We start from the raw sequence: 25,604 nt of genomic DNA, 5'->3' as shown, positions 1-25,604 counted from the left end.
TGGCGGTTATGAAATCAAGTGCTCCGCCATATTGAAATTTACGCACGTCGTTTATTACAAGCTAGGCTATCCATCTTTTTAATCACCTGTTCCTCCTTTAAACCACACAATATGTATCTTTCATTAAGCAATTATAAATGAAAATGAGAAAACATTATTGTTTCGAAAAAAAAAACATTCTGTGAATCTCACATGTTGGAAAGAACATCACAAATAGGTGCATTCAAACGAGTCATTAACAAACAGTCCAATACCAACGTTTCAAGAATTATTCCATAAAATTTGCAAGGTAAGGCAATGTGTGTATTCTGGAGACTATTAAATCCTTGCAGTTTTGTGATGATCCTAAAGAAAGCAGTGTTTTCAACTTATAACAGAATTGTTGGAGTTTTAAGAACTTGCTTCTTGGTTTTGTATTAAATTTACCCAGCATTAAATACCTACATCATTTTGGTTTTGTTGTGTGATTTATTTAACATGTTTTTTAATTTCAGTTCAATTTATTGTAAGAGCAGGTAGGTACCAGTAAAAGAAATTATCTAATTATATGATTGTTTATGAAGAAAACTAGACTTCTTCTTAGATAAAAAAAAACTCCAGTGTACTTTTTAAAGATTTTATTTGTATATTCCATAATGTGTAAATAATAGAATTAAAATAGTAATTTAACCTATCTGATGTAAAAGTATTTAACAGTAGCACCATCTGTTTCTAGCCTTATAGTCAGAGAAGATATGGCAAAATTTATAAGGGCTAATTCTGCAAAATAATGGCATTTGATCAAATTTACATATTAAGTAACTTATATCTTTCTAATATTACTTGAAACTTACTAGAAATTTGTTTTTTCAACACTCTGCATATGGATTTTGACAACACCATTATAACCATAGCTTCAAACACCTTTTGTTCAGAGCCTTTTAGAGCAATTGATAATGGGACTTTTTAAATTTGGACCCTTTCAAAGCATGATAAACAAACTCCAGATAAGCTATTTAGTATTAGCAGCTCATTAATACCTCTACTAGAGTCATTTTTATAATATTAAGTAAATCACCTTGTCAGCTTTTGCTAAATACACCTTTACTCTATATCCATGTTTCTTCGAGAACCACTGGCTTGAATAAACTGTGTTTTTGTAGTGTTCTTGTAAAAACTCTTCTTGAGAGTAAGTAAATACCTATATGGGCTGTTTCATGGTGACAGTGTTTTCTATTAGAAAAAGCATCCTTTTCTGTTTCACAAACTCTAGTTCCTTCAGAATGTTTCACTGGCCCCGTTGATAGTTATAAAGTGTATTAAGAAGGTGGCATTTTCAAAACTGACTACCGAAACACACACACATTATCTAGTCTCACCATACCATAAAATTGCTAAATTTAGTGTTTTTGTATTTAAGCTCGTCCACAGATAAAAGAATGACTTTCTTCAATTATCTTACTAAGACCCACACTCCTTTGAATGAGCCATTTCTTGAAGAAAACCTTTTCTCGTAAAATGTCGCAGTATTTTTCACTAAAAGCAACATTTGCTATGGTTAGCGATACAATAGAGAGGCATATGGAGGAAAGATGAGGAGACCTAGGGCTGATTTGATAAACAGACAGAGCAATATTTTATGCTGTGTCATCCACGAGCAATTGTTAAGTCTCATGTTTTGCATTTTGTCCCAGATTAGTCAATTTCTCTAACTTATTAAAGTTTCTAACAATTATTTTTATAAATTCTACCTGTTGATTTCTCCTACTTCTAACATTGTTTCACAAGCCTACTAGTAATCAACAATATTTGACTTTTGTGACTAAAAATACTTAGGTAATACTTTTCTCAAAACTTGAATCTCTATCTTCTATTCCGAATCATTCTCTGCCTAGATCACTAATAATCTCTATCAAAACATTAGAGTGAATCTAGTTTTATCTCAACGATTGTGGGTTGTCAAGCCAATAACGACAATCTTGACTACTTACTTTGAGTTGTTAAAACTTGCGTCTGCTTGTTAAAAAGATATAAAAAAGATTAAAGAATAGAGATTTTATAATCAACATTACTGAAATATTTTTATAAACTCTTTTTAAGTTTTCCTTCCTTCCTTCCGGATAATTAATCTTTTCGGCAGCCTTTGTGCAGAATTTTCCGTTTTAGAACGCCCTAGGGAGTTTCGTTTAAAAGGGTCGGCTGATTGACTTCCAAACTTCCCATTATACCAACTTACTGTATCTACTTTCATTACCGTTTCGGTGAATACGAGAAACTTTCCGCTTCCCGATGATTTGTTGTCATGCGTTTATCCTCGATCAGATAATCCACAGTTAGTTAGTTAAATAACCTGTGACGTAGCTCAATCATCATTAGTAACAATAATGCTTTGTTCAGCGTTATGCGATTAATTAGTCGCGATGTAGCTATGCAGTGCAGTATCAGTTTTAATTGGTAGGGACAGTGATTACGTCCGGCCATTATTTTACGTGTTTGAGCATTTTTTGGGTGAGCAAAAACTCGAAAACGCTTATTTCATCAAAAGCAGACTTGATTGATTGGAGCGAAATTAGATGTCACCATCTGACCGCTGCTGGAGATTAATCTGGATAAAAACAGCGCGTATTTTTCCGGCACAACTTATCCGGAAAGGAAATCGTGCCTTGCTCAACATGAAAAGTCGTTTCCAGCCGGGGTGAATTTAGCCTCATTTGTTTTTGCAAATGCCCCTGTTTCGACGCTCCGTACGGTGGGTTGTGTATTAAAAGTTACGATAATGTCAAGTTTCTATGAAGTTATTACATCCGGTGTTGAAGTTTTGCAAAGAAAACTTATTAAATCCAATACAACAGATTTTTCCCAGCACAGCAGTAGCTATTTATTTAACTAGTTACGCAAATTTTTTACATTTTAAATATTAGCGTTTCATTAAAGAACACTCTGTATATGCTGTCGAAAGGACGGGGGCAAACAGAGTGAAAATTCATGCGAAAATCTAATAATTTACGACCCAATAACTCAATACGCTATATCTCCAAAGAATAACTCCTACGGAACTCAAGTTGTTTTGCCGTTTAACCAAAGAAACTCGAAGATGTTTTCTTAACAACGGGATATTTTGCTTTCAGGAAAATCTACGGGGATTGTGACAAATACTAGAATTACCCACGCCACCCCTGCAGCACTCTACGGACACGCGCCCTCCAGGTACTGGGAAGACGATTCCAAAGTTCCCCCCGCTTCGAGGAAGTCGTGCAAGGATTTAGCCAGGCAGCTGATTGAGAATGATCCAGGACGAAATATTAATGTAAGTACTGATATTTTGCATAAATATCAGATAATATAGTAAAAAAAAGTTGAATTTGGGGTAAAACGATAACTCATCTCAACTCTTTTGAAAGTATAGATAGGATCCATTAAATCGAAAATGGAAATAAAGGGTTGGTAGACTTCGGAAATTCGGAATAAATGGGGAAAAGATGGAAAAAAGGCATTAGTTCGATAAACGCTTCTTATTCATTTATGCATTGATTGTCGGTTTGGTCAAACTTTACATAAAAGTAATTCAAGTGATAGGGTCTAAACAACTCCACTTAAGTGGCAATTTTGTACCTCAGCTTGGTAAAAAAGAAAAATTGTTGCAAAAAACTTACTTTAAATTCTAATAATAACAAGATTTGTTTAATTCTTAAATCGAAAGATTATTAGATAGTTTCTGAGATAAGGCTTTATACAGGGTGGTCCAGTTTTAAATGTCAATAATTCACCAATCCATAGCCAATTAAAAAATAAGTTGACATTCATTATGTCATTTTCCTGAAAAGTGCTTCCTAAGGAAAATACAGTCCTTTTAATTTCTGTTTAAAAAATCGGTTTTTTGTCATAACTGTCAGACCGTTGGAGCAATATTGATCAAATTTGGAACAAGCACTTTATTACACGTTATTACGGTCAAAGACCCAAAACTAACACAACCCAACTTAAAAATTGTCTTGGAAACAGAAAATTCACTTAAGAAGTTTAAAAAATATTATTGTAGCCAGTTTTCATAGTTTCCAGACAAACTAAAAGACTTGTTTTGAAAATTGAATTAGAAAAGATAAAAATTTCAGAAGCTTAAAAATTGTGTTTGTAACCAGTTTTCATGCAAATCGAGAGACTTTAATACTAAAAATTGACTTGTAGACATAAAAACTACTTTTTCAAGAACTTGTTACTACAAATTCATACATTTAAACCTTAAAAATTGACTTGAACCCCAAAATGTGACTGAACTAATGAAAAGTGACATCAGAAGCTTAAAATTTGCATTTGAAGTAAGTTTTCATAATTTGAAAACAAATTTCAATATTTGTCTTGAAAATAGTCTTAGATGCAGGACATTGACATTAGATTCATGAAAATTGTCTTGAAAACGAACTTTTCGTGCTTTTTACTTTGCTTTTCATTTTCTTCGAATTCTGGACTATTTTTAGTGCTTCAAAACTGCTTTCAGCTTGGAAAATCGAGTTTCAAGACTATCTTCACCAAGTTATTGACATAGCAAACTTAAATAACAATGTTTACATTCTTCATAGACTTAAAATGGCATTCCTAGCTTTGTCACTATTAAATCGACTTCTAGACCTCAGTGCTAAAAATTCGGGTATTTCTTAATAAACTAGACTGTTTTAAGGCTGTTTTCAGTGCCTCAAATCGAGTTTCAAGACTTTCTTCTTTACAAAGTTTTTGACTTATCAGGCCTAAAAGCCAGTGTCCACTGACCATAGTCTTGAAAATGTTATTTCAAGCTTCTTCACTATTAAATTGACTTCTACACCCATAGGTGCAATAAATTGTAGCACCTCTAAGAAATTCAGACTGTTTTTAGTGCTTTTTAAGACTGAAAAATCGAGTTTAAGACTAATTCCAAAAGTCAAGTTTTTTCAGTAATAAAAGTAAAAAATGTTGGTACCAAATGCTACAATAATAGTCTTGAGAACTAATTTTTAGAAATAAAATAGTCCGAAAATTTAATTTACTTCTAGACTTGTTGTCCAGTCCAGAAAATTGAGTTGTACACCAATTAAAGTCTTGAAAATATACTTTTGGACTCTCTTTAGTCCTAGTAAAGTCAGTTCTAGCATTAAAAGTCAACTTTTATATTATTTTTAGTAGTAAAAAATGAGTTTCATGCACATTACAGTCTTTGTCTTGATTTCCGGACTTTTTTAGTTCTTGAATGCCAGTTTCAAACACTCAACCAGGATGGCAGTCTGAGAAAGCGAATCATAAGACCATTCCAAGTAGTAAAAAAGTTTTTAGACTATTCAGTACAAATTTGGACTTTCACAAGTCTTGGATGTTCAGTTTTAAACTATAAAACGATTTTTTAAATTGAAATTTGGAGAACTGTATCTTCCTTAGGAAACCTTTTTCAGAAAAATGACATAATGCAAGTCAACTTATTTTTTGATTAGCTATCAAATGGTGAATTATTGACACTTAAAACTGGACCACCCTGTATAGTGCGAGTTTGGAATAAATTCAGAAAATCAAGACATGGGCTTAGTTTGAAAATCCCAAATTTGAGATTGATGAGATTTTTTTAAATGGCAAATGGTAATGTATCAGGTTACACATGCGTACTAAATGTCAAACTGTTATTCCTTGTCGTTGGAAAGGTATTTATCAAAAATTAACTAATACGAAAATATATATATATATATATATACAATCTTTATTCTCCAAAAGAAAAGGCTATCGGCCCTAGTGGCCTTTCTGCCCATAGTAATAACATCATTTAGAGATTAATAATATACACTATTTATAAGCTATCTATATGTATGTACAATTTCAATAATACAGTACTTATATCTAGAGTTAATGTATGTCTTGGTAGTGTTCTGTCAAAGTTGTGTTTGGCGTCAGGTATCGTGAGGTTCGGGTCTGTCGGGTGAGGCATAACTTATTAATTATTGTCCAGTTGTCTTTTTTGTTTTTCCATTTTGTTTGTATTTTTTGATGTCGGTCCGTTATTTTAATTAAGTTAGTCCGTTCATACAGCAGATCATTAGATGGGTTGAAAAGAGGATTTTCTGGGTGCCGAATTTTTGTAATTAGTCTCAAGGTGATTTGTTCTGTCGTTTGAATGTATTTTTTGGTTTTGTCGTTTGCGTTTGCTAGTATTATGTTACCATAGTCCAGTAAAGGTCTGCAGATGGACTTATAAATTTTTGTAGCTGTATGTGTACTAATTCCGGCTTGTTTGTAAGTAAGTCCTCTGAAGTATTTTGCTCTTTTAGTAATGTTAACCCTAATATTTCGTAAGTGTTTAGTAAATTTGAGTCCAATGTCATACCTAAGTACTTAACGAAGTAACTAGGTCTAGTCGTGTATCCGTCAGCCGTAATTGTAGGTGAGTTTGGTCCTATTTTGTGGTTTGGCAAAAGAAGTTGGTTTTTTGTGGGATTAGGAGTCAGTCTCCACTTGTAGAACCATTCCATAGTTTTGTTTGTAAGTAATTGTAGTTTACTTGTCGCGTTTTTAGTCGTCTTGTCATGTACAATCAAAGCAGTATCGTCAGCGTATTGTAGCAAGTATTGTCCAGAGTTGTCAAACGTAAGTTCGTCTTTTTGATTGTGATTGTAAATGTCATGACAGTAAATATTATACAATAGAGGAGACAGCGGCGAGCCCTGAGGAAGGCCCTGTTCAGGGGAGAAGGGAAAGGACAAAGTGTCGTTGATGCGGATTTCTAAAAGGTTGTCATTGAGAAGGTTTCTAATGGTATATAGTAGGTATTGCGGTGTTCCGAGTTCGTAAAGTCTAAAAAGCATACCCTTGTGCCAAATGCTATCAAAAGCCTTATTTATGTCCATCAGTAAAGTAGCTGTTCGTCTGTCATTTAGGTGAGTAGTTTGTATATTGTTTGTTACCACAAATAGGGGATGAATTGTCGAGTTTTTGCTTTTAAACCCAAATTGGTGTTCGGGTATTCGTTTTTGAGTTAAGCGTTCTAATCTTGTTTTGATGATTTGCTCAAAAAACTTTCTCAACACCGGTAGCAAAGTGATATTTCTATAGTTGTGTGCTTGTGAATTGTCTTGTCCGTTTTTGGGAATTGGTATTATTATACCACTTCGCCAAGCCTGTGGAATAAAGCCCTTTTCCAGACATTCATTCATTTGGGTACGTAACAGTATGTGCGTTTCGCGAGATAAGCCCTGTAAAATTTTGCTTTGAATGTTATCTTTTCCAGGGGCTGTGTTTTTAAGTTTTTGTAAGGCTGTATGGTATTCTGCGTCAGTAATTGGTATGGATTGTTTTCGTACAGTGTTGTCGTTAAAATAATTGTTGTACCAGATGTTTACTTGAAGCCAATTGTCTTTGTCAAATTTGGGGTTATTGGACATCTTAAAGCTTTCGCAAAAATGTCGAGCAAAAGCATTTGCTTTGTCTTTGTCCGAGTACAATTCAGAACCATTTTCAGTGATGTTGCCAAGCATACTGGATTTTTTGTATTGGCTCAGCTTTCTGACTTTGGTCCAGAAGGATTTACCTCTGTCGTTTTCAATGTCTTGGCAGGTTTCTAACCATTTGTCTTGTCGATAATGTTGTATTAATGTTTTGATATTTCTGTTTAAGCTATTTAAGGTCCGTTTAAGTGAGTTGTCCTGTGTTCGTACATATAGTCTGTATAATTCTCGTTTTTGTTTTATTAATCTAAGTATAAATCTGGGTAGAGTGTGCTGGTATAATACGAAAAATTTACAAGAAAATATATTTTAATTCAAAAATGTTTCCTTTTGAGTTGAGTGAGTTTTTAATTTAACTTGCATATCTTACTATAAGCCATCTTGTTTAAATCTCTATTTCTACTTCTACTAAGTTACTTACATAGTAACTTTACTGGAAACCTTTTAACACGCACAATACCCTTGGAGTGTTGAAGAAAAGCCATGTAAGTGGTTATTAAAACTTTCTTCACATTTCGTCACAATTATTCTACCTTACCAATTCTCAATGACAACGCTGATTGTCAAAGCATGAATCAATAATAGCTGATTTCTGTTATGGACCTTCAAAGAATAGAAAGGAAATAGAGATATAATTCCACAATTATAAGTTTTTAAAGATCAGTTCTATCTTTGACCTACTAAGACGTTCATATTACAATTTCTAGAGATTCCTTACTTGTTAACTATGTTCCTGTGTGCAATAACAATGTTTAACTAAAACATTAAAGCCAATCACGCGACATTTCAGAGAAGCTAAATCGTATTATTAATACTCAATACTCTCTAGTTATATGAAGGAAACTCGATAATTTAGTTTGTGTTTCCAACAAGCACATCAGCCATTATTGAGCTAGCTGATTTAGTTAAAACCCGTTTTCAATAAAATTTAACCAACCGAGTTTAGACAGGAAACCGCAAACTTTAGAGCATTATCTTGACGGTCGTCCGAATGTTAAAAGCATCCACCCCTAAAAATGACTTTTTAATAATCACCGCGCCAAGAAAGCGTTTCATCATTTTTCAATAAAGGGCCTTAGACGTAATTGCAAAAACTTTCATCGAGCCCTAATTGTATATAACGGCTTAGTTTAATGCGTTGCAAATTACCTGTTTTTAGTTTGCCATAATGGGTTTTATTACAGCGGCGGGTAATTTCGAAAATTTCCCGGGGGTCTTAAAAATAACGGATTGCTCCTGTGGTAGTAATGTAGGCCTGGATGCTCTTAAGGCTTTTTTTACATCAACATATCAAAACTTCTTAAGTGATTTACGACACTTATCTCCCCACCTACGTTAGCCTTGTAACCGCACCCTAAGTGTCGCTAAACTAAAACGTAACGCAGTATGATTTCGCAATTAAGTCCGTATAGAATTTCGAAACCAGACGTAAGGGCGGCAGCTGTTTGTAGATAATTTGGATCATTTGTGCCTGAAACGCTTAGTAATTCAAGTTTGAAAGCTAAATAATTTAATTCGCCTTCATGGCTGGATTACTTTGTTGTTCGGGGTAACGTGCGGAAAGCGGTTTCGACTTCGGAGTTCAATTAATAAAACTCCAAAGTCAAAGAGAGAAGATTTTTTTCTAAAATGTTGAGTAAAATTTGTTGGCAAGAATTGTTGAAATTATTCTGTTTTTCATTTTAAAATTCAACTGAATTATACAGGGTATTCTAAAAGTTCCGGAACGGTCTACCTTTTTCCACAAGGAAACTTTTTTTAAATAGATTTAGTTTAATCTTTGAGCAAAGAACCGGTTTCATTAATGATTAAAATACCTCTTAGGACCAAATTAGAAGGTGGATTAAAGATGAGAAATGTACAGGGTGGTCCAGTTTTAAATGTCAATAATTCACCATTCGATAGCCCATCAAAAAATAAGTTAACATATATTATGTCATTTTCATGAAAAATTCTTCTCAAGGAAAATACAGTCCATAAAAGTTCAGTTTAAAAAATCGGTTTCTTGTCATAACTGTCAGACCACTGGAGCAATTTTAATCAAATTTGAAACAAATACATATGAAATTAATACTCATTAGGTGATTTAATGACATTTGTCGAAACTGTCTCTATCTGTTAATTTTTCTACCTTATTCTCTACGTCACTGGATATTTTTCAAAAATTTCAATTTTTTTTACTTTACTTGTTCAATTTAACAAAATAAGTATTTTTTATAAAATTCTGATTTGAAACTTTGTTTACGAGATAATGAGTTATTACGTTCAAAGACCCAAAACCAACCCAACCCAACTTAAGAATTGTCTTGAAAACGTTGAAAATTGACCTAAGAAGCTTAAAAAATGTCTTTATAGCTAGTTTTCATAGTTTCCAGACAAATTGAAAGACTTTAATTTTGAAAATTGACTTATTAACCAGTAAATTTACTTTGAAATGGTGAAAATTGACTTGAGAGGCTTAAAAATTGTCTTTGTAACCAGTTTTCACAGTTTTCAGAGAAATTGAAAGACTTTAGCCTTGACAATTGACTTGGAAACTGTGAAAATTGACTTGAAAGGCTTAAAACTGTCTTTGTAGTCAGTCGTTATAGTATTCAGATAAGTTGAAAAACTTTAGTAGTGAAAATGGAATTGTAGCCATGAAAAACTAATTAATCTAGAATTTTTGACTACAAATTCACACATTTCAACCTTGAAAATTAACTTGGACACCAAAAAGTGACTCTGAACCAATGAAAAGTGACATCAAAAGCCTAAAATTTGCGTTTGAAGTAAGTTTTCATAATTTGAAATTACATTTCAATATTTTAGTCTTAAATACAGGATATTGACATTAGATTCATGAAAATTGACTTGAAGACTAACTTTTAAGTTTTTTTTTACTTTGCTTTTCATTTTCTTAGAACTCTGGATTATTTTTAGGGCTTTAAAACTGCTTTCAGCTTGGAAAATCGAGTTTTAGGGTTATCTACACCAAGTTTTTGACATAGCAGTAAAAAACTATTTTTACATTTTCCATAGGCTTAAACATGCCATTTTACGCTTTGTTAGTGTTAAATTGACTTCTAGGCGCTTCACTGTGCTTTAAGACTGAAAAATCGAATTTTAGGTATTTTTTATAGTAAAAATTAAGTTTCAGATACTCTTCATTGATAAAATTAAACAATTTTCGAATTAAATGCTACAATATTAGTCTTGAACACTAATTATTAGAGTTAAATTAGATCAAAAATTTGGACTGTAACCAGTGTTTAATTGAATAAAAAAAAGTTTGAATTGAATGATCAGTTTTACACTACCTATAGTCTAAAAATTGAACCCCAGTAAACATTAGTCCAACAATCCGGTTTTTTGACTATTTTCAGTGTCACAAATTAACTCGAAAACCTCACAGATGACCAGATTTTAATCCTTTTGAACCAGTTTAAAGTAAAAAATACAATAACCCAAGTAGACATTTTTGTCAATTTTGAATAATATCCAGTGAGCGTAGAAAATAAAGACTATCCCCCTATATCAACGCGAATTTTGAAGAATTTTGAAGTCATTCACATCACATAACGAGTACTCATTTCATAATTACTTGTTCCAAATTTGATCAAATTTGGTCAAACGGTCTGACAGTTGTAGCAACTTTGGAGGTCTGTGTCTTCCTTAGGAAGCGTTCTTCAGGAAAATGGCATAATGCATGTCAACTTATTTTTTGATGGGCTATCGATTGGTGAATTATTGACATTTAAAACTGGACCACCCTGTATATTTTGCAGTTTCTTGAGTTGACGGTTAATTGTTTTTTTTTTTTTTTTGCTTATCAAACATTAATTTGTAAATTTACACTTTACTATTAAGTATTCTAGAAAATTACTACATAAAGAACTATTATAAATTTCGGCAGAAATCAATTTCAATATCTTTTTGTGTCTCATAAGCCTTCAATTACCACTAAGATTTGCTGAATAACTCACTCAGCGTCTAGTTGCTGGTACTATAGCCAGAACTATCAAGATGATTCGATTGGCCAAGAGCAGTGATTTCCGATTTGGAATTCACTGACGTATGTCATTAACACCAATAATCAATTTTGAAAATCACTTGATATTAACATCATAATGATTAGTGCCAAAAGTCTATTATCATTTCAAAGAATGTAGAGAAATCACAATAAAAGGCTTCGATCAGAGGGTTGTGTTGTCTGTTGCAACATAACTCCTCAAAGCAATAACCATTTCTTCGCCCCATTACGCATGAAATCTGACAAGAAACCTATTTGAAATTAAGCAAAACATATAAAATAGCCCGTATGGAAAATAATAGCCCACGGGGGAGGCGTACAAATAAATTACAATAGAGTAGTCACGTTGATGCCTAGTTCAACTTTACTCCCGAGAGCAATTTAGTTAGGCTCAGATGAATACAAAGAGAGGCATAAAAGAGTCAAAAGCCGTGGATTTATGTTACGCCTAGTTTAAGTGAAACAGGCTGGTTTCTCTAATATTTACGTTTCTAGTCAGGAACGTAATTAATTCAAGAATTTATTATTTGTCTAGCAAAGTTTGTGTGCACTTGTCTTGAATTCCTATTGGATTTTAGCTCATTGTTCTATATAACTTTACTTCGGTCCCCTCTCATTGATTTGGTCAAATGGAGAATCGAATCAGAAATCCTCTTCACACGCTTCCATGTGGAAAGCGATAACGTTTGTGAATCAATTTCCATAAGGTTAACGTTATTAGTGCTTTACTCCAGTAATCCCTGATGAAAGGAAAGATAAATTTCATTTTTAATTCAAAACTTTGCATGCTCCTCCATAAAGCATTACAAAAAAAAAACCTCTTTCCTTGAATATTAAAAGTTACGATCATAACGATCAAACAAATCATTCACAAACTTTTAGATACTCCATTCCTAGTGAATAATTCCGCCATTTCCTCCGAATCGTCGTGTAAATGATCATAAAATATACATTAGAGAGACCAAGAAACAATTTAGGTCGTGGCGGATAGAACGTTCTTCGGGGCATTCCTGGCATATAAAGAGATTTTCTCTATTCTATAGAGGAACCGTTTTATTGAATATGAAATCCCATTTGTGTTCCAAAGAAGTAAATTGCTCTTCGTCGATTTTAGGTTTTTCATCAATGACTCCTCTGCCACAATACCTGTCATCAAAGACCAAAAGAATATTCTCCAGATTTGTCGTATTTCATCAAAAAAGCTCAGTCTAACTAATAAATTAAGAGTGACTTCCCGTTTCATACTGTAATATTAAAGTGCTTTACGTCATTTTATGAGGTATTCTCAAAACCGAAAGAGATTTACGTCCTTTCCGGCGTCTCTGTAGCGGCGCATAAAGCCATTTACTACGGTTTTTGGCCCCAACTAATGGCACCACTGACATTTTCAGATCGGTTTTGTAAATACCCTTTTGGGAGCGATTGCTTATTAAATGTTCCATATTTTTTTATTACTTACACATGCAGAAGAAAAGCCTCAAAATATTTTTGTCATTCTGTCCAGTTTAGTGTGTCTAAAATGTTACTACCCATCAAATTATATAGGGTGTCCCACGACGAAAGACATCGATTGATATTGGAAAAAGTATAAATAGGAGAGATTTGAAAATTTGGCAGAATACTGATTTGGGCATGCCCAATCAAACTAAAATATTTTCAAAACGGTTGCACTTCCGTTTATACCGGAAGTCGATCACAACTTTCTTATTTTAAATAGAACACTCTATGTATTATTACATATTTGGATTCCTCACAAAATTCTGACCAACTTTTGTGTACAATGCCGTATTTCTATCTCTAGCCGTTTTCGAAATATTTGATGTTTTTCCAAAAAAGTGACAGTTGCAACGCTCAACATATTTTTGTACTTTGTCAAAACCGTATTTCATTTTGGAATGAAACTTTGGGTTATTGTAAGTAAAGGATCGTTTTATTAAACTGAGGGTGCGTAATGACTCATTTGTATACAGGGTCGTCAAAAAAAAATCATAAACTTGCCACTAAAAAAAATGAAAAATTTCAAGTTTTTTAAATAGAAACCCACATTTTTTATGACGGAATGATTTTGAGCATTAAAAATTACTATACGTTTCAATTTACTTGCCTATACCTAAATTCAACCTAATTCGTTTTATTTGAGAATAAACATTTTTTATTATTAAAACTCCAGATTTCTTGAAAATTTCTCTCTCTAATTACGTGTGGATTTATGTCACACCAGTAGTGTGAATTATGTCTATTGAACATTCCATTTTTAGTGAATTTGGGCTCGTCGCTCTAAATAATATTATTCAAAAACAATTCTCCATAGTGACTAGTCAGCAAAAACTCACTAAAAACCACTCTCTTCGGAAAGTCAACCTCTTTTAAGTGTTGCACTAATTTAAATGAAAAAGAGTGAAATTTATGTTTCTTCAGGATCCTTTGAATTAGGCTTTTGGATATGACTGATTCTACGGAAACTTGTCTTGTTGACGAAGTTGGATTTGCAACAAAATAACCCAAAATTGCAATTTCTACATTTGTATTATTAAGGATTGGTTTTGTTTTAATAGCTTTTCAGATTTACAGATCCCTTATTTTCAAAAATTTTCAGTTATTTGCTTGACAGCTTTTGGTGATGGCTTTGGTTTTTCTGGATAACTTTTTTAGTGGCAGGTTTATGATTTTTTTTTGACGACCCTGTATACAAATGAGTCATTACGCACCCTCAGTTTAATAAAACGATCCTTTATTTACAATAACCCAAAGTTTCATTGCAAAATGAAATACGATTTTGACAGAGTACAAAAATATGTTGGGCGTTGCAACTGTCACTTTTTTGGAAAAACATCAAATATTTCGAAAACGGCTAGAGATAGGCATAGGGCATTATACACAAAAGTTGGTCAGATATTTGTGAGGAATCCAAATAATATATAATAATATATAGGGTGTTCTATTTAAAATAAGAAAGTTGTGATCGACATCCGGTATAAACGGAAGTGCAACCATCTTGAAAATATTTTAGTGAGATTGGGCATGCCCACATCAGTATCCTGTCAAATTTTCAAAACTCTCCTATTTATACTTTTTCCAATATCAATCGATGTCTTTCGTCGTGGGACACCCTGTATAAAACAGTAGGTGTAATGAAAGCATGGAAGCATCTGATATTTTTAAATTAATTGCATTTAAAAATCCTTACATTTTTGGAAAAAATCAAAAAAGTAAAGATACTTTGTTTAGTCTTCATGTTACTATAAATAGTCTTCTATCAAATAACGAGCTAAATTAATAATAATGATTTTACCTATCATTCGTAGAAAAATTTGACACAAACCTTCCGTGTCAACTTGAAACTGAGTTGAACAAATAAGTACGCGTTTATATTCAAATATTTCGCTAAAATGTTTTTTTATCAAAACACTTTGTAAATTTATAACAACTTTACGTCGAGAAAAAACTATTCCCATATATATTTAAATGTTTCTCAAATATGGACCATAAATTCGATAGAAATGTAGTTCGCGATTCTAATCGCAGTAAAATATGGACGAAAGTTGAAAACAACCTCATATTCACGACTGGAATACTAACAGACACTGGCGCGATATTACGTTTCCGGATTAAATACCATCAATTTGTTGTCTGGAAATCTGAACGGAGAAGTAAAGAAAACAGCAACAAGAATCGCTAATAGATTAATACGACAAAACGTGATCCGCAACGTAATTCCGAGCAAAACAAAGTACAATTTAGACCATCTGCGAGAATAATAAATCCTTCCATCTGCTTCTTTCTCATGCTGAGAACCTGCAATATCCGTAATGAGTTGCTGCCTCTATGTAATAAAACACCTTCTATTATAAAATGGGCACGACAATGGAACAGCGAGTTCTATTTTATTATCGTCACCTGTCTGAAATCAAATTTGTATATAAAGTCCGGAACGACGCTGACACTGAAAGAATTCCTGAACAAACAAAAACTTTATAAAAATTTCATTTGTCGAAAATTTCTCCCCCGGGGGGTAAAAATTCGCCGCTGTTTTTATCCTCGGGGTTCGTTTTCACCGTGAATGCTTTATTTTTCTGCTATAAACTTGGATGTATGTGGCAAAAAAACGTCCGTTCTTTGTCGGGTTACTGTTTCGTGATGTTCCCCTGTCGGGGTGATTACTGTCGAAATATTTATCTTGTTCTTACATCGTGGAAAGCTAGTCGAGACAATTGTGAAGAAAGTTTGCGAGTATCCACACTAAATGGTAGTAAAAGTGAAATTGCTTTTTCAAATGAAACACAAGTTTGTAGTCCAGAGACGAAGATCATAGATCCATATACGAAAAAAATATATAGGATATTAGGTAGATATGTCAAACATTATATGGTACCCGTTAAACCAAAAGTCGATCATAACTTTATCGTTATTTTAAATGAAATAAATTAAGTCGTGCACGCAGGAGTTTCTCTGAAACTATTTTTCTAAAAATCTAGTTTTATTAATTTTGGTTATAAGAAATTTCTTTAAAACACGGATCTGGATACAAAATGTAGGTTGCTATAATATTAATAACATAATAAACTAAAAGCAAAATTTACATTCAGTGTGAAAGTACAGATATTGAAATGCCTGCACTTTCATAAAGCATTTAATTTCCTAAGCAAAACGTACATGCATAACTAATTATTTTAGGAACTATTATGCAACAAGATACCTTAAACTTCAGTTCTAGTTTCAGTTCAAAATCGTAACTACAGATAGATCCAAATAAGCTTTAATTAATTTACCGTTTATTTTGGAAAGGGTTTCAGAGATTTTCACGTCCCTGGCAGTATATTAGATTTAATTATCTGAACGTTTAATTAAGCAAAATCATAATCTCTGGATATTTTCTTTATGCCACGTAATTTTAACTACTTCAGTAATTTTGTTCGAATGTTTACAAATTTATTTGACGTAATCCTGTTACAATTATGTAGCGTCGTTATAGCATAATTGTTAAAGCCTATTCCAGAGTTGCCAGCGTTTATTCCTTTAGAATTGAGACCATAATCCCTACGTGTAACTTGACAAATAGTAATTGCGTTCATGTCGAGTGAGCTTGCATACCAACATTCCTGATGTATTTATTGGGTAATTAGGTAAAGTACAAGCACGCAGATTTATTGAACTAACATCGATATGCATTAACATTATCTTGCTTATAAAGTACTAAAACTAATTTAAAAAAATACATTTTATGTTTATTTTATAATTTAATCTTATTAGTTTGAGTCGACTGAAGTTGTCACACAACATAAGACCATAACATTTAATTATTACGATGTGTAAAGATCGTATTTTAACATGTCGGTATGCGGATGACACATCTGTTATTGTGACTATGCGTAAAGCAGTAAAGCAAATATCCATCCAATCAATTGATGAATTGGACTAATCTGTGATTATAGCAAAAATCTAAATATTTCTCAAAAATAGGTAACAAAATCCAGGATTTATCTGTGAAGTTAGTTTCTCCAATATATTGAGCCAGCTGATCATTGTTGGTAGTTAGTTTGTTGTTGTATAGTTTTTTGGCCTGTGTATATACAGGGTGGTCCAGTTTTAAATGTCAATAATTCACCAATCCATAGCCAATTAAAAAATAAGTTGACATTCATTATGTCATTTTCCTGAAAAGTGCTTCCTAAGGAAAATACAGTCCTTCAAATTTCTGTTTAAAAAATTGTTTTTTTTTGTCATAACTGTCAGACCGTTGGAGCAATATTGACCAAATTTGGAACAAGCACTTTATTACACGTTATTACGGTCAAAGACCCAAAACTAACCCAACCCAACTTAAAAATTGTCTTGGAAACGGAAAATTCACTTAAGAAGTTTAAAAAATATTATTGTAGCCAGTTTTCATAGTTTCCAGACAAACTGAAAGACTTTAGTTTTGAAAATTGACTTTTCATGCAAATAGAGAGACTTTAATACTGAAAATTGACATAAAAACTACTTTTTCAAGAATTTGTTACTACAAATTCATACATTTAAAGCTTAAAAATTGACTTGAACCCCAAAATATGACTGAACTAATGAAAAGTGACATCAGAAGCTTAAAATTTGCATTTGAAGTAAGTTTTCATAATTTGAAGACAAATTTCAATATTTTAGTCTTGAAAATAGTCTTAGATGCAGGACATTTCCATTAGATTCATGAAAATTGTCTTGAAAACTAACTTTTCGCGCTTTTCACTTTGCTTTTCATTTTCTTCGAATTCTGGACTATTTTTAGTGCTTCAAAACTGCTTTCAGCTTGGAAAATCGAGTTTCAAGACTATCTTTACCAAGTTATTGACATAGCAAACTTAAAAAACATTTTTTACATTCTTCATAGACTTAAAATGGCATTCCAAGCTTTGTCACTATTAAATCAACTTCTAGACACCTCAGTGCTAAAAATTCGGGTATTTCTTAATAAACTAGACTGTTTTTAGTGTTTTAAGGCTGTTTTCAGTGCCTCAAATCGAGTTTCAAGACTATCTTTACAAAGTTTTTGACTTATCAGGCCTAAAAGCCAGTATGTCCACTGACCATAGTCTTGAAAATGTTATTTCAAGCTTCTTCACTATTAAATTGACTTCTACACTCATAGGTGCAATAAATTGTAGCATCTCTAAGAAATTCAGACTGTTTTTAGTGCTTTTTAAGACTGAAAAATCGAGTTTAAGACTATTTCCAAAAGTCAAGTTTCTTCAGTAATAAAAGTAAAAAATGTTGGTACCAAATGCTACAATAATAGTCTTGAGAACTAATTTTTAGAAATAAAATGTCCGAAAATTTAATTTACTTCTAGACTTGTTGTCCAGTCCAGAAAATTGAGTTGTACACCAATTAAAGTCATGAAAATATACTTTTGGACTCTCTTTAGTCCTAGTAAAGCCAGTTCTAGCATTAAAAGTCAACTTTTATATTATTTTTAGTAGTAAAAAATGAGTTTCATGCACAGTACAATCTTTGTCTTGATTTCCGGACTTTTTTTTAGTTCTTGAATGCCAGTTTCAGACACTCAACCAGGATGGCAGTCTGAGAAAGCGAATCATAAGACCATTCCTAGTAGTAAAAAAGTTTTTCGACTATTCAGTACAAATTTGGACTTTCACAAGTCTTGGATGTTCAGTTTTAAACTATAAAACGATTTTTTAAATTGAAATTTGGAAGACTGTATCTTCCTTAGGAAACGTTTTTCAGAAAAATGACATAATGCAGGTCAACATATTTTTTGATTAGCTATCAAATGGTGAATTATTGACACTTAAAACTGGACCACCCTGTAGTATATTGGCCCAACTTTGAATTAAAAATATCATACTTCTAGTTTTATTTCAAAACTGTCATTCTTTGAAGTTTATTAGCTACGCTTAACGAGGGTTTTAAATTTCAAAGGAGAATTTTACGATATATGCTGCAGGTAAAATCTAGATTGTCCTGTAAACCACTTACAGGACAATTTAAGTAACTTTTATTTCCAAACACATTATGTCAAATGTGCTAAGAACTAAGGGTATTGTTATAATAAAATTACAATTATGAAGACAAATAAATTAACTGGTTTGGTCAATAAAATCGCAATTCTAGGTTAAACAACTGCAGTAAATTTAAACTTTTTAAAAACCCAACTGTTAAATTTAAAGTTCTAAACCACCTGGCCTCCCTCCAACACTTAAAAAATGTCCATTTTCCACTGTACTGGCTGTTAAAATTATCGTGAGTAATAAACAGGCGTTCGCTGGAATTTTCCACCGTCAATAAATAACAGAAATTACTGGAATATCCGAAGGGTGCTTAACAGTAAATTAATTCCCATCCCGTGGAGTCACGTATCTGCCCATTTTCCCTCCTTTATTGCCGGTATTGCCATTCTGATTATGAAATATTAGACACTCATCGATCCGTTAGAAACGTGCCAGGGGGATAATTAGGGATTACTTCTCGTCCCGCCAAAATCCAGTTTAAATGGGTTCGTTTCATAAACATTAATACACCACATACACCAGCGAATACGAACTCAACAAGTCATTAATAAAACGTGGGCGGTATATCTCTGCCAATCAGTTCCGTAAATTGATTTTAAAAAATACAAATTATTCAAATATTTATCTCTAAATTTTCTAATTACATTCACTTATTCTTTATTTATAATGGCTTAATGCATCCTCTTTCAAATTTTGTGTTAAATACTAAATCTCAGTATATCTGAGTATCGTGAGTATTGTTACAGTTTCCGTAACTATCATCAACTAACAGTATTGACAGGTATTATTAGCTGATTGGGCTATTTATATGGACAATTTGTTGTACTACCCGATTTATATTGTGCCATATTGTACATACGTAACATTCATCAGAAATTGCTTCAATCAACTAACGTTTTAAAGTCTGAAAAATGCGAAAATATACGCTTTTTTTAATTTTATCTGAAAATACACACATAAATAACTCAGGAAAAGAAGAAACAATTTGGCAAACGTGTAAATGGATTACAAACTTTAGTAGAGATAAAAACCCAAAACAGTATTTTTTGCTTATTTAATCCACCTTGTAAATCTTACAGAATTTTAAAGACAACATTAATTGGATTTGGGGAATTTTAAATACCAGGCCTATAAAAAAAAATTGTTTTAATTCCCTCTCATAAAACATCTATTAAATCGATGTATTCCTAATTTTTCCTAAATTAGGAATACAATATTTTTATAAAAACTTTTACATTCAGTATCTCAAAGAGCCTGTTAATATAAAGATTTTTTTTTATATCTGTTGCCTGTATATTGACACACATACTAAATTTTTCAAACTGCTATTATTATAACAAGTGACCCATACTTGCTATACAAGGCCCAAAAATATTTTTTTGTGGAACCCTGTATAGGTACTCTCTCTACCATTTTCGAAATATTAAACATTTTCCAAATTTTGATATGTTACGCCACATTGAAAACATTTAGGTACAGCAGGTGTTTTTAATTTTTCTGATAGTTGCTGTTAATCACTGATACTTGGAAATTTTAAATTAAATTTAATAAAAAAATGCTTTTTTGCTATTTAAATAAGCCGAGAATTTCTTCATTTTTGACGAACGTCTTCATATTTTGGTCTTGTACATAGTTTTTGTACTATTAGCTGGATAATAAACACGGTGCGTTAAGAAATTACTACATTAAGGACCCCAATTAGGGTTCTATTTAAAGAATATCGTTGGATCTTGTATTGCAAGGACACACTGTATATGTGTATTTTTAATTTTCAGGTTTTATTGGGTGGTGGTCGACGTCATTGGTTACCAAAAGTCGCTCACGATCCGGAACTTACCAAAGAAGAAGGTCGTCGATTAGATGGGCGCAACCTTATTGACGACTGGTTAAGGGACAAGAAAAAACGAGGCCTTAAGGCTGAGTATGTGTGGAACAAGGGGATGTTGGATAAAGTGAAAAACAATCAAGTAGACTATTTACTAGGTTAGTTTTTTTGTCCTTAATTTTCTAACAATAGACGTTAATTTACTTTTTTAAAGCTTTACCTTCTAATTTTTTTATCAGTGTTATCATAGAAATCAATTTACTGCTTTTTTTTAGAACGACGTTGTTTAACACTGACATCATAATGTATGTCCAAAAAAGGTTTTGCCCATATATGTTTATATGATATTATCTTAAAATAAATTGCTCTATAGAATACTACTCTTTCTAGGAAACTAATTATTAAAAAAAAAAACTAGTTATAAACTAGTTAAACTAGTTATTTAACGTCCTCGTTTAATTTTTGCATTTTGGGACTTTTAAATACTATCTTAACCTAAACAAAAACATGTTGTTTTACAACCATTACAGTAATTGTACCATTTCAAGATCCTATTAATTTTTTTTGTCAATTGAACTAAACACTTCCAACCATGCACAATTGGTAAACTTAATATCGGTACCGTGAACCTGTGGGAATTGAATGGTTTAATATTCATGATACACGCGTAGGCATTACCTTAGGGGGCATAAGAGCTTGTTCTAACCTGTAAATTGCCTATGCAAAGCTAGTTAGTTACAGTAGACCGCGAAATCAAAAATGATAATAATTTTGCAGGATTATTCTCGTACTCCCATATGGACTTTGAAGTTGACCGCGATCCGGGACCACAGGGCGATCCGTCCCTCGCAGACATGACTCGTTCGGCCCTTTCGATCCTCTCGAAAAATCCCAAAGGATTCCTGTTAGTTGTCGAAGGTGAGTGTTATTCTGCATGTGAATGCGGCGGTTATTGTGTTTGGAAATGTAGTTAGAGTAGATTAGACGTGCTCGAAATGCGGTTATATCGCGCTTTGTGCCGACGCTTCCGGGAGTAATTGGTGTGGAAATTTACTGTTTTCCTCTATTTAGTATCAAGAATTTCTCCCACGTTCCTAGTCAGATTGGTCGTTAGATGTGCTAAAATGTTCAGATAGGAGGGTGTGGGCGAATAATGACGTTTTTTAATCTACCACCAGTTTCATTAGGCAGGAAATAGCACCTGCTCTAATCCGCTAACAATTCCGACCATTGCAGCTGAGGTTTTCATTTGCGTTTAATAAACTGAATCGTAAAACCCGACAGTAAAATTCCGGAAGCGATACTCCTCTCTGCTTTATATTAATCGTTAAAAATAGAATTTGCTAGAATAATAGGACACTTTTTTTGACAGCCCACTAAACTAGTTCACCTTTTTGATTTAATATAATGTTCTTCAGTCAAAAGTTAGCATTGCTATTGAAATGATGTTAATTGTATTTTTCAAATTGTTGAAGCATTTTACAGTAAATATTTATCAAACCAAACCCTAAAATTTGAAAAGAACTAACCGACACTCTGTCAGTACGAATTTTTTTTTTCTTCAAGTTTTTGGGTTTAATTTAATGAAACGGTCAGATACGCTACAAATTATAAATCATCAATTTGCTGTTATAGATAATATATCCATAAAATAAAAAAATAATAAAACAAAATCCCTAAGTTTCTTACTAAATTTTACTACAATTGATTTTTCTGGATTGGTTTGAGAGTATTCAAAATAAGATGAAAGTTTGTCCTGCAGAGCCATATTACTTCTTTACTTTTTTTAAATACTCGTAGATAGAAATTTAGATAGACAGAAAATAAAAATATATAAATGGTTATTATTATATATACAGGGTGGTCCAGTTTTAAGTGTCAATAATTCACCATTCGATAGCCAATCAAAAAATAAGTTGACTTGCATTATGTAATTTTTCTGAAAAACGTTTCCTAAGATACAGCCCACCAAATTTCAATTTAAAAAATCGTTTTATAGTGTAAAACTGAACATTCAAGTCCAAATTTGTACTGAATAGTCTAAAAACTTGCTATTAACTACTAGGAATAGTCTCATAATTCGTTTTCTCAGACTGCCTTACTGGTAAAAACTAAAAACAGTCCGGAAATCAAGACAAAGATTGTATTGTACATGAAACTCATTTTTTGCTACTAAAAATAATCTAAAAGTTGATTTTTAAGGCTAGAACTAACTTTACTAGGACTAAAGAGAGTCCAAAAGTCTATTTTCAGGACTTTAATTAGTGTACAACTCAATTTTCTGAAACAAGACTAGAAGTAAATTAAATTTTCGGACTATTTTATTTCTCAAGACTAATATCGTAGCATTTGGTACCAAATTTTTCAGTCTTAAAAAGCACTAAAAACAGTCTGAATTTCTTAGAGATACTACAATTTATTGCACCTGTGAGTGTAGAAATTTAATAGTAAAGAAGCTAAGCTTGAAATTACATTTTCAAGACTATGGACAATGTCCAAACTGGCTTTTAGGCCTGATAAGTCAAAAGATAGTATTGAAGCATCTTAAAGCACTAAAAACAATCTAGATTTTTAAGAAATACTTGAATTTTTAGCACTGAGGTGTCTAGAAGTCGATTTAATAGTAAGAAAGCTTAGAATGATATTTTAAGTCTATGGAGAATGTAAAAATTGTTTTTTACGTTTGCTATGTCAATAACTTCGATTTTCCAAGCTGAAAGCAGTTTTGAAACACTAAAAATAGTCCAGAATTCTAAGAAAATGAAAAGCAACGAAAAGTTAGTTCAAGACAATTTTTATGAATCTAATGTCAATGTACTGTATCTAAGACTATTTTCAAGACTAACATATTGAAATTTGTTTTCAAATTATGAAAACTTACTTCAAATGCAAATTTTACGTTTCTGATGTCACTTTTTGGTGTTCAAGTCAATTTTTAAGGTTTAAATGTATGAATTTGTAATAAAAAATTCTAGAAAAAGTGGTTATGAATGGTCAATTTTGAATATTAAAGTCTCTGGATGTGTATGAAAACTGGTTAGAAACACAATTTTTAATCTTCTGAAATCAATTTTTATCTTTTCTAAATCAATTTTCACAAGTAAAAAATTTTAGTTTATTTGGAAACTATGAAAACTGGCTACAATAAAAATTTTTAAGCTTCTTAAGTCAATTTTTCGTTTCCAAGACAATTTTTAAGTTGGGTTGGGTTAGTTTTGGGTCTTTGAACGTAATAAGTGAATTATCTCGTAAACGAAGTATTAAATTATAATTGTATAAGAGATAATTAATTTTTCATCGTGGAAAATAAAATTAAATGAAACTGTAATTTTTGAAAAATATCTAAAGACCTAGAAAATAAGGCAAAAACATGAAATCCATCTTACTATATCTACGCTTCTGGAGAATTTTGGCAAACGTCATTCATAATGAGTATTAATTTCTAGAGTGCCAAATTTGATTCAACGGTCTGACAGTTATGACAAAAAAAACGATTTTTTAAACTGAAATTTGAAGAACTGTATTTTCCTTAGGAAGCCTTTTTCAGAAAAATGACATAATGTATGTTAACTTATTTTTTGATGGGTTATCGAATGGTGAATTATTGACATTTAAAACTGGACCACCCTGTATATTATACTTATTTGTATTGTTACAAAGCATAAAAAATCAGTTACACATTATATTTTCTAAAAAAAATTTTGTATATTAATTTTTTTTTTCTTATTTTGATAAGATCACAAAAATTACAGCTTCTTGTATATTTCCATAATTTGTTCAGCGCCAATAAGTTAGCTAGATTCACTAAATCAAATCGATAAAATTTAGCTTTCTGGCTTAGTCTTAGCTATTTTCTTAAAAACCTAAGCTAGTATTTAAAGTCTGTTTAATTGAATTGAGTTTTAGCATCAAAATGACTAAGCAGCTAATAAGCTAGCATAAACACTCCCACTTTTTTGGATAAAACTAACTAGTAATTAGGATTCCGGTGGGTATCTTCTCTATAGATTTTCGAACCCCTTTCGCCTCCTGGCCCGTCCAAAAACCAACGCGGTTAATTTAAAATGCAAATTCCGTTCGGCGCATTAGGCAAACTAGACGCGAAGGCATTTCTAGGACAACTCTATCTCTGAAAAAGATCTTCTGGGCCCCCCCATGAAGGCCGAACAGAACTAGGAAATTCCCGGTTTGAATTTATGACTCGCTAATCTAGTTTAAAGGGGGGTTTATTGCGTTTTTAACGGCCGTATCGAGGGTTGTTATGTCCGACTTTCACTTAAATGCGATTTTAAATTGGAGGGGATTTAGTTGAAATGCACTTAAATGGTTATTAGCTTAAATCTCATTACCTAGTAATTACACAGTTACTAAGACATTAGCTGGATGCAAATACGAAAATTCTAGGTTTAGGTTAATGATTTTCCTAAATAAAATTTTAGGTTCAAGACACAAACTTAATTAGGTTAATTAATATTTTAAAACTGTGAAGAACCACAGCAAATTGGCATTTTTAAAACATGTAATGTTTCAAGTTGAAAAATGTTTCAAAACTAACTAAACCCTAGCTAACATCGTTTAACATTGATTCTCTCTATATTATCTTAATAATAATGGCTAAACCATCGTTAAGTATCAACAATAGGTTCTAATTTAATTGTTGCGGCAATAAATCCGGAAATTGTGGTGATTAAGCTAGCAGGCTGATAGAGATTGGTGCTGAGGTCTCGTTATAATGAAAAGCCCTGGAAATTATCGAATTAAATAATAAAAGGAAATTCAGCAATTAGGTATTTCCGAGATACGACTATTCGGTGCATAGAATTTGAGTG

The 25,604-nt window shown here is 32.2% G+C and overlaps 1 protein-coding gene across 2 annotated transcripts in view; it reads left to right on the top strand.

Annotated features, from left to right (window-relative positions):
* Nucleotides 1–25,604, top strand: part of LOC145726172 (alkaline phosphatase-like) — a 115,931-nt gene that overhangs the window by 80,498 nt on the left and 9,829 nt on the right. For both annotated transcript variants that reach the window (XM_081975149.1, XM_081975152.1), the window contains exons 5-7: nt 3,108–3,286; nt 20,726–20,933; nt 21,553–21,693. In XM_081975149.1, the coding sequence (XP_081831275.1) occupies nt 3,108–3,286; nt 20,726–20,933; nt 21,553–21,693 (528 nt within the window). The remainder of the gene's footprint in view (nt 1–3,107; nt 3,287–20,725; nt 20,934–21,552; nt 21,694–25,604) is intronic.

This window comes from Ips typographus, linkage group LG1 (assembly GCF_016097725.1).
Source record: "Ips typographus isolate SLU linkage group LG1, UJ_Ityp_2.0, whole genome shotgun sequence".
Taxonomy (NCBI): domain Eukaryota; kingdom Metazoa; phylum Arthropoda; class Insecta; order Coleoptera; family Curculionidae; genus Ips; species Ips typographus.
This window is presented reverse-complemented; position numbering and strand designations above follow the sequence as displayed.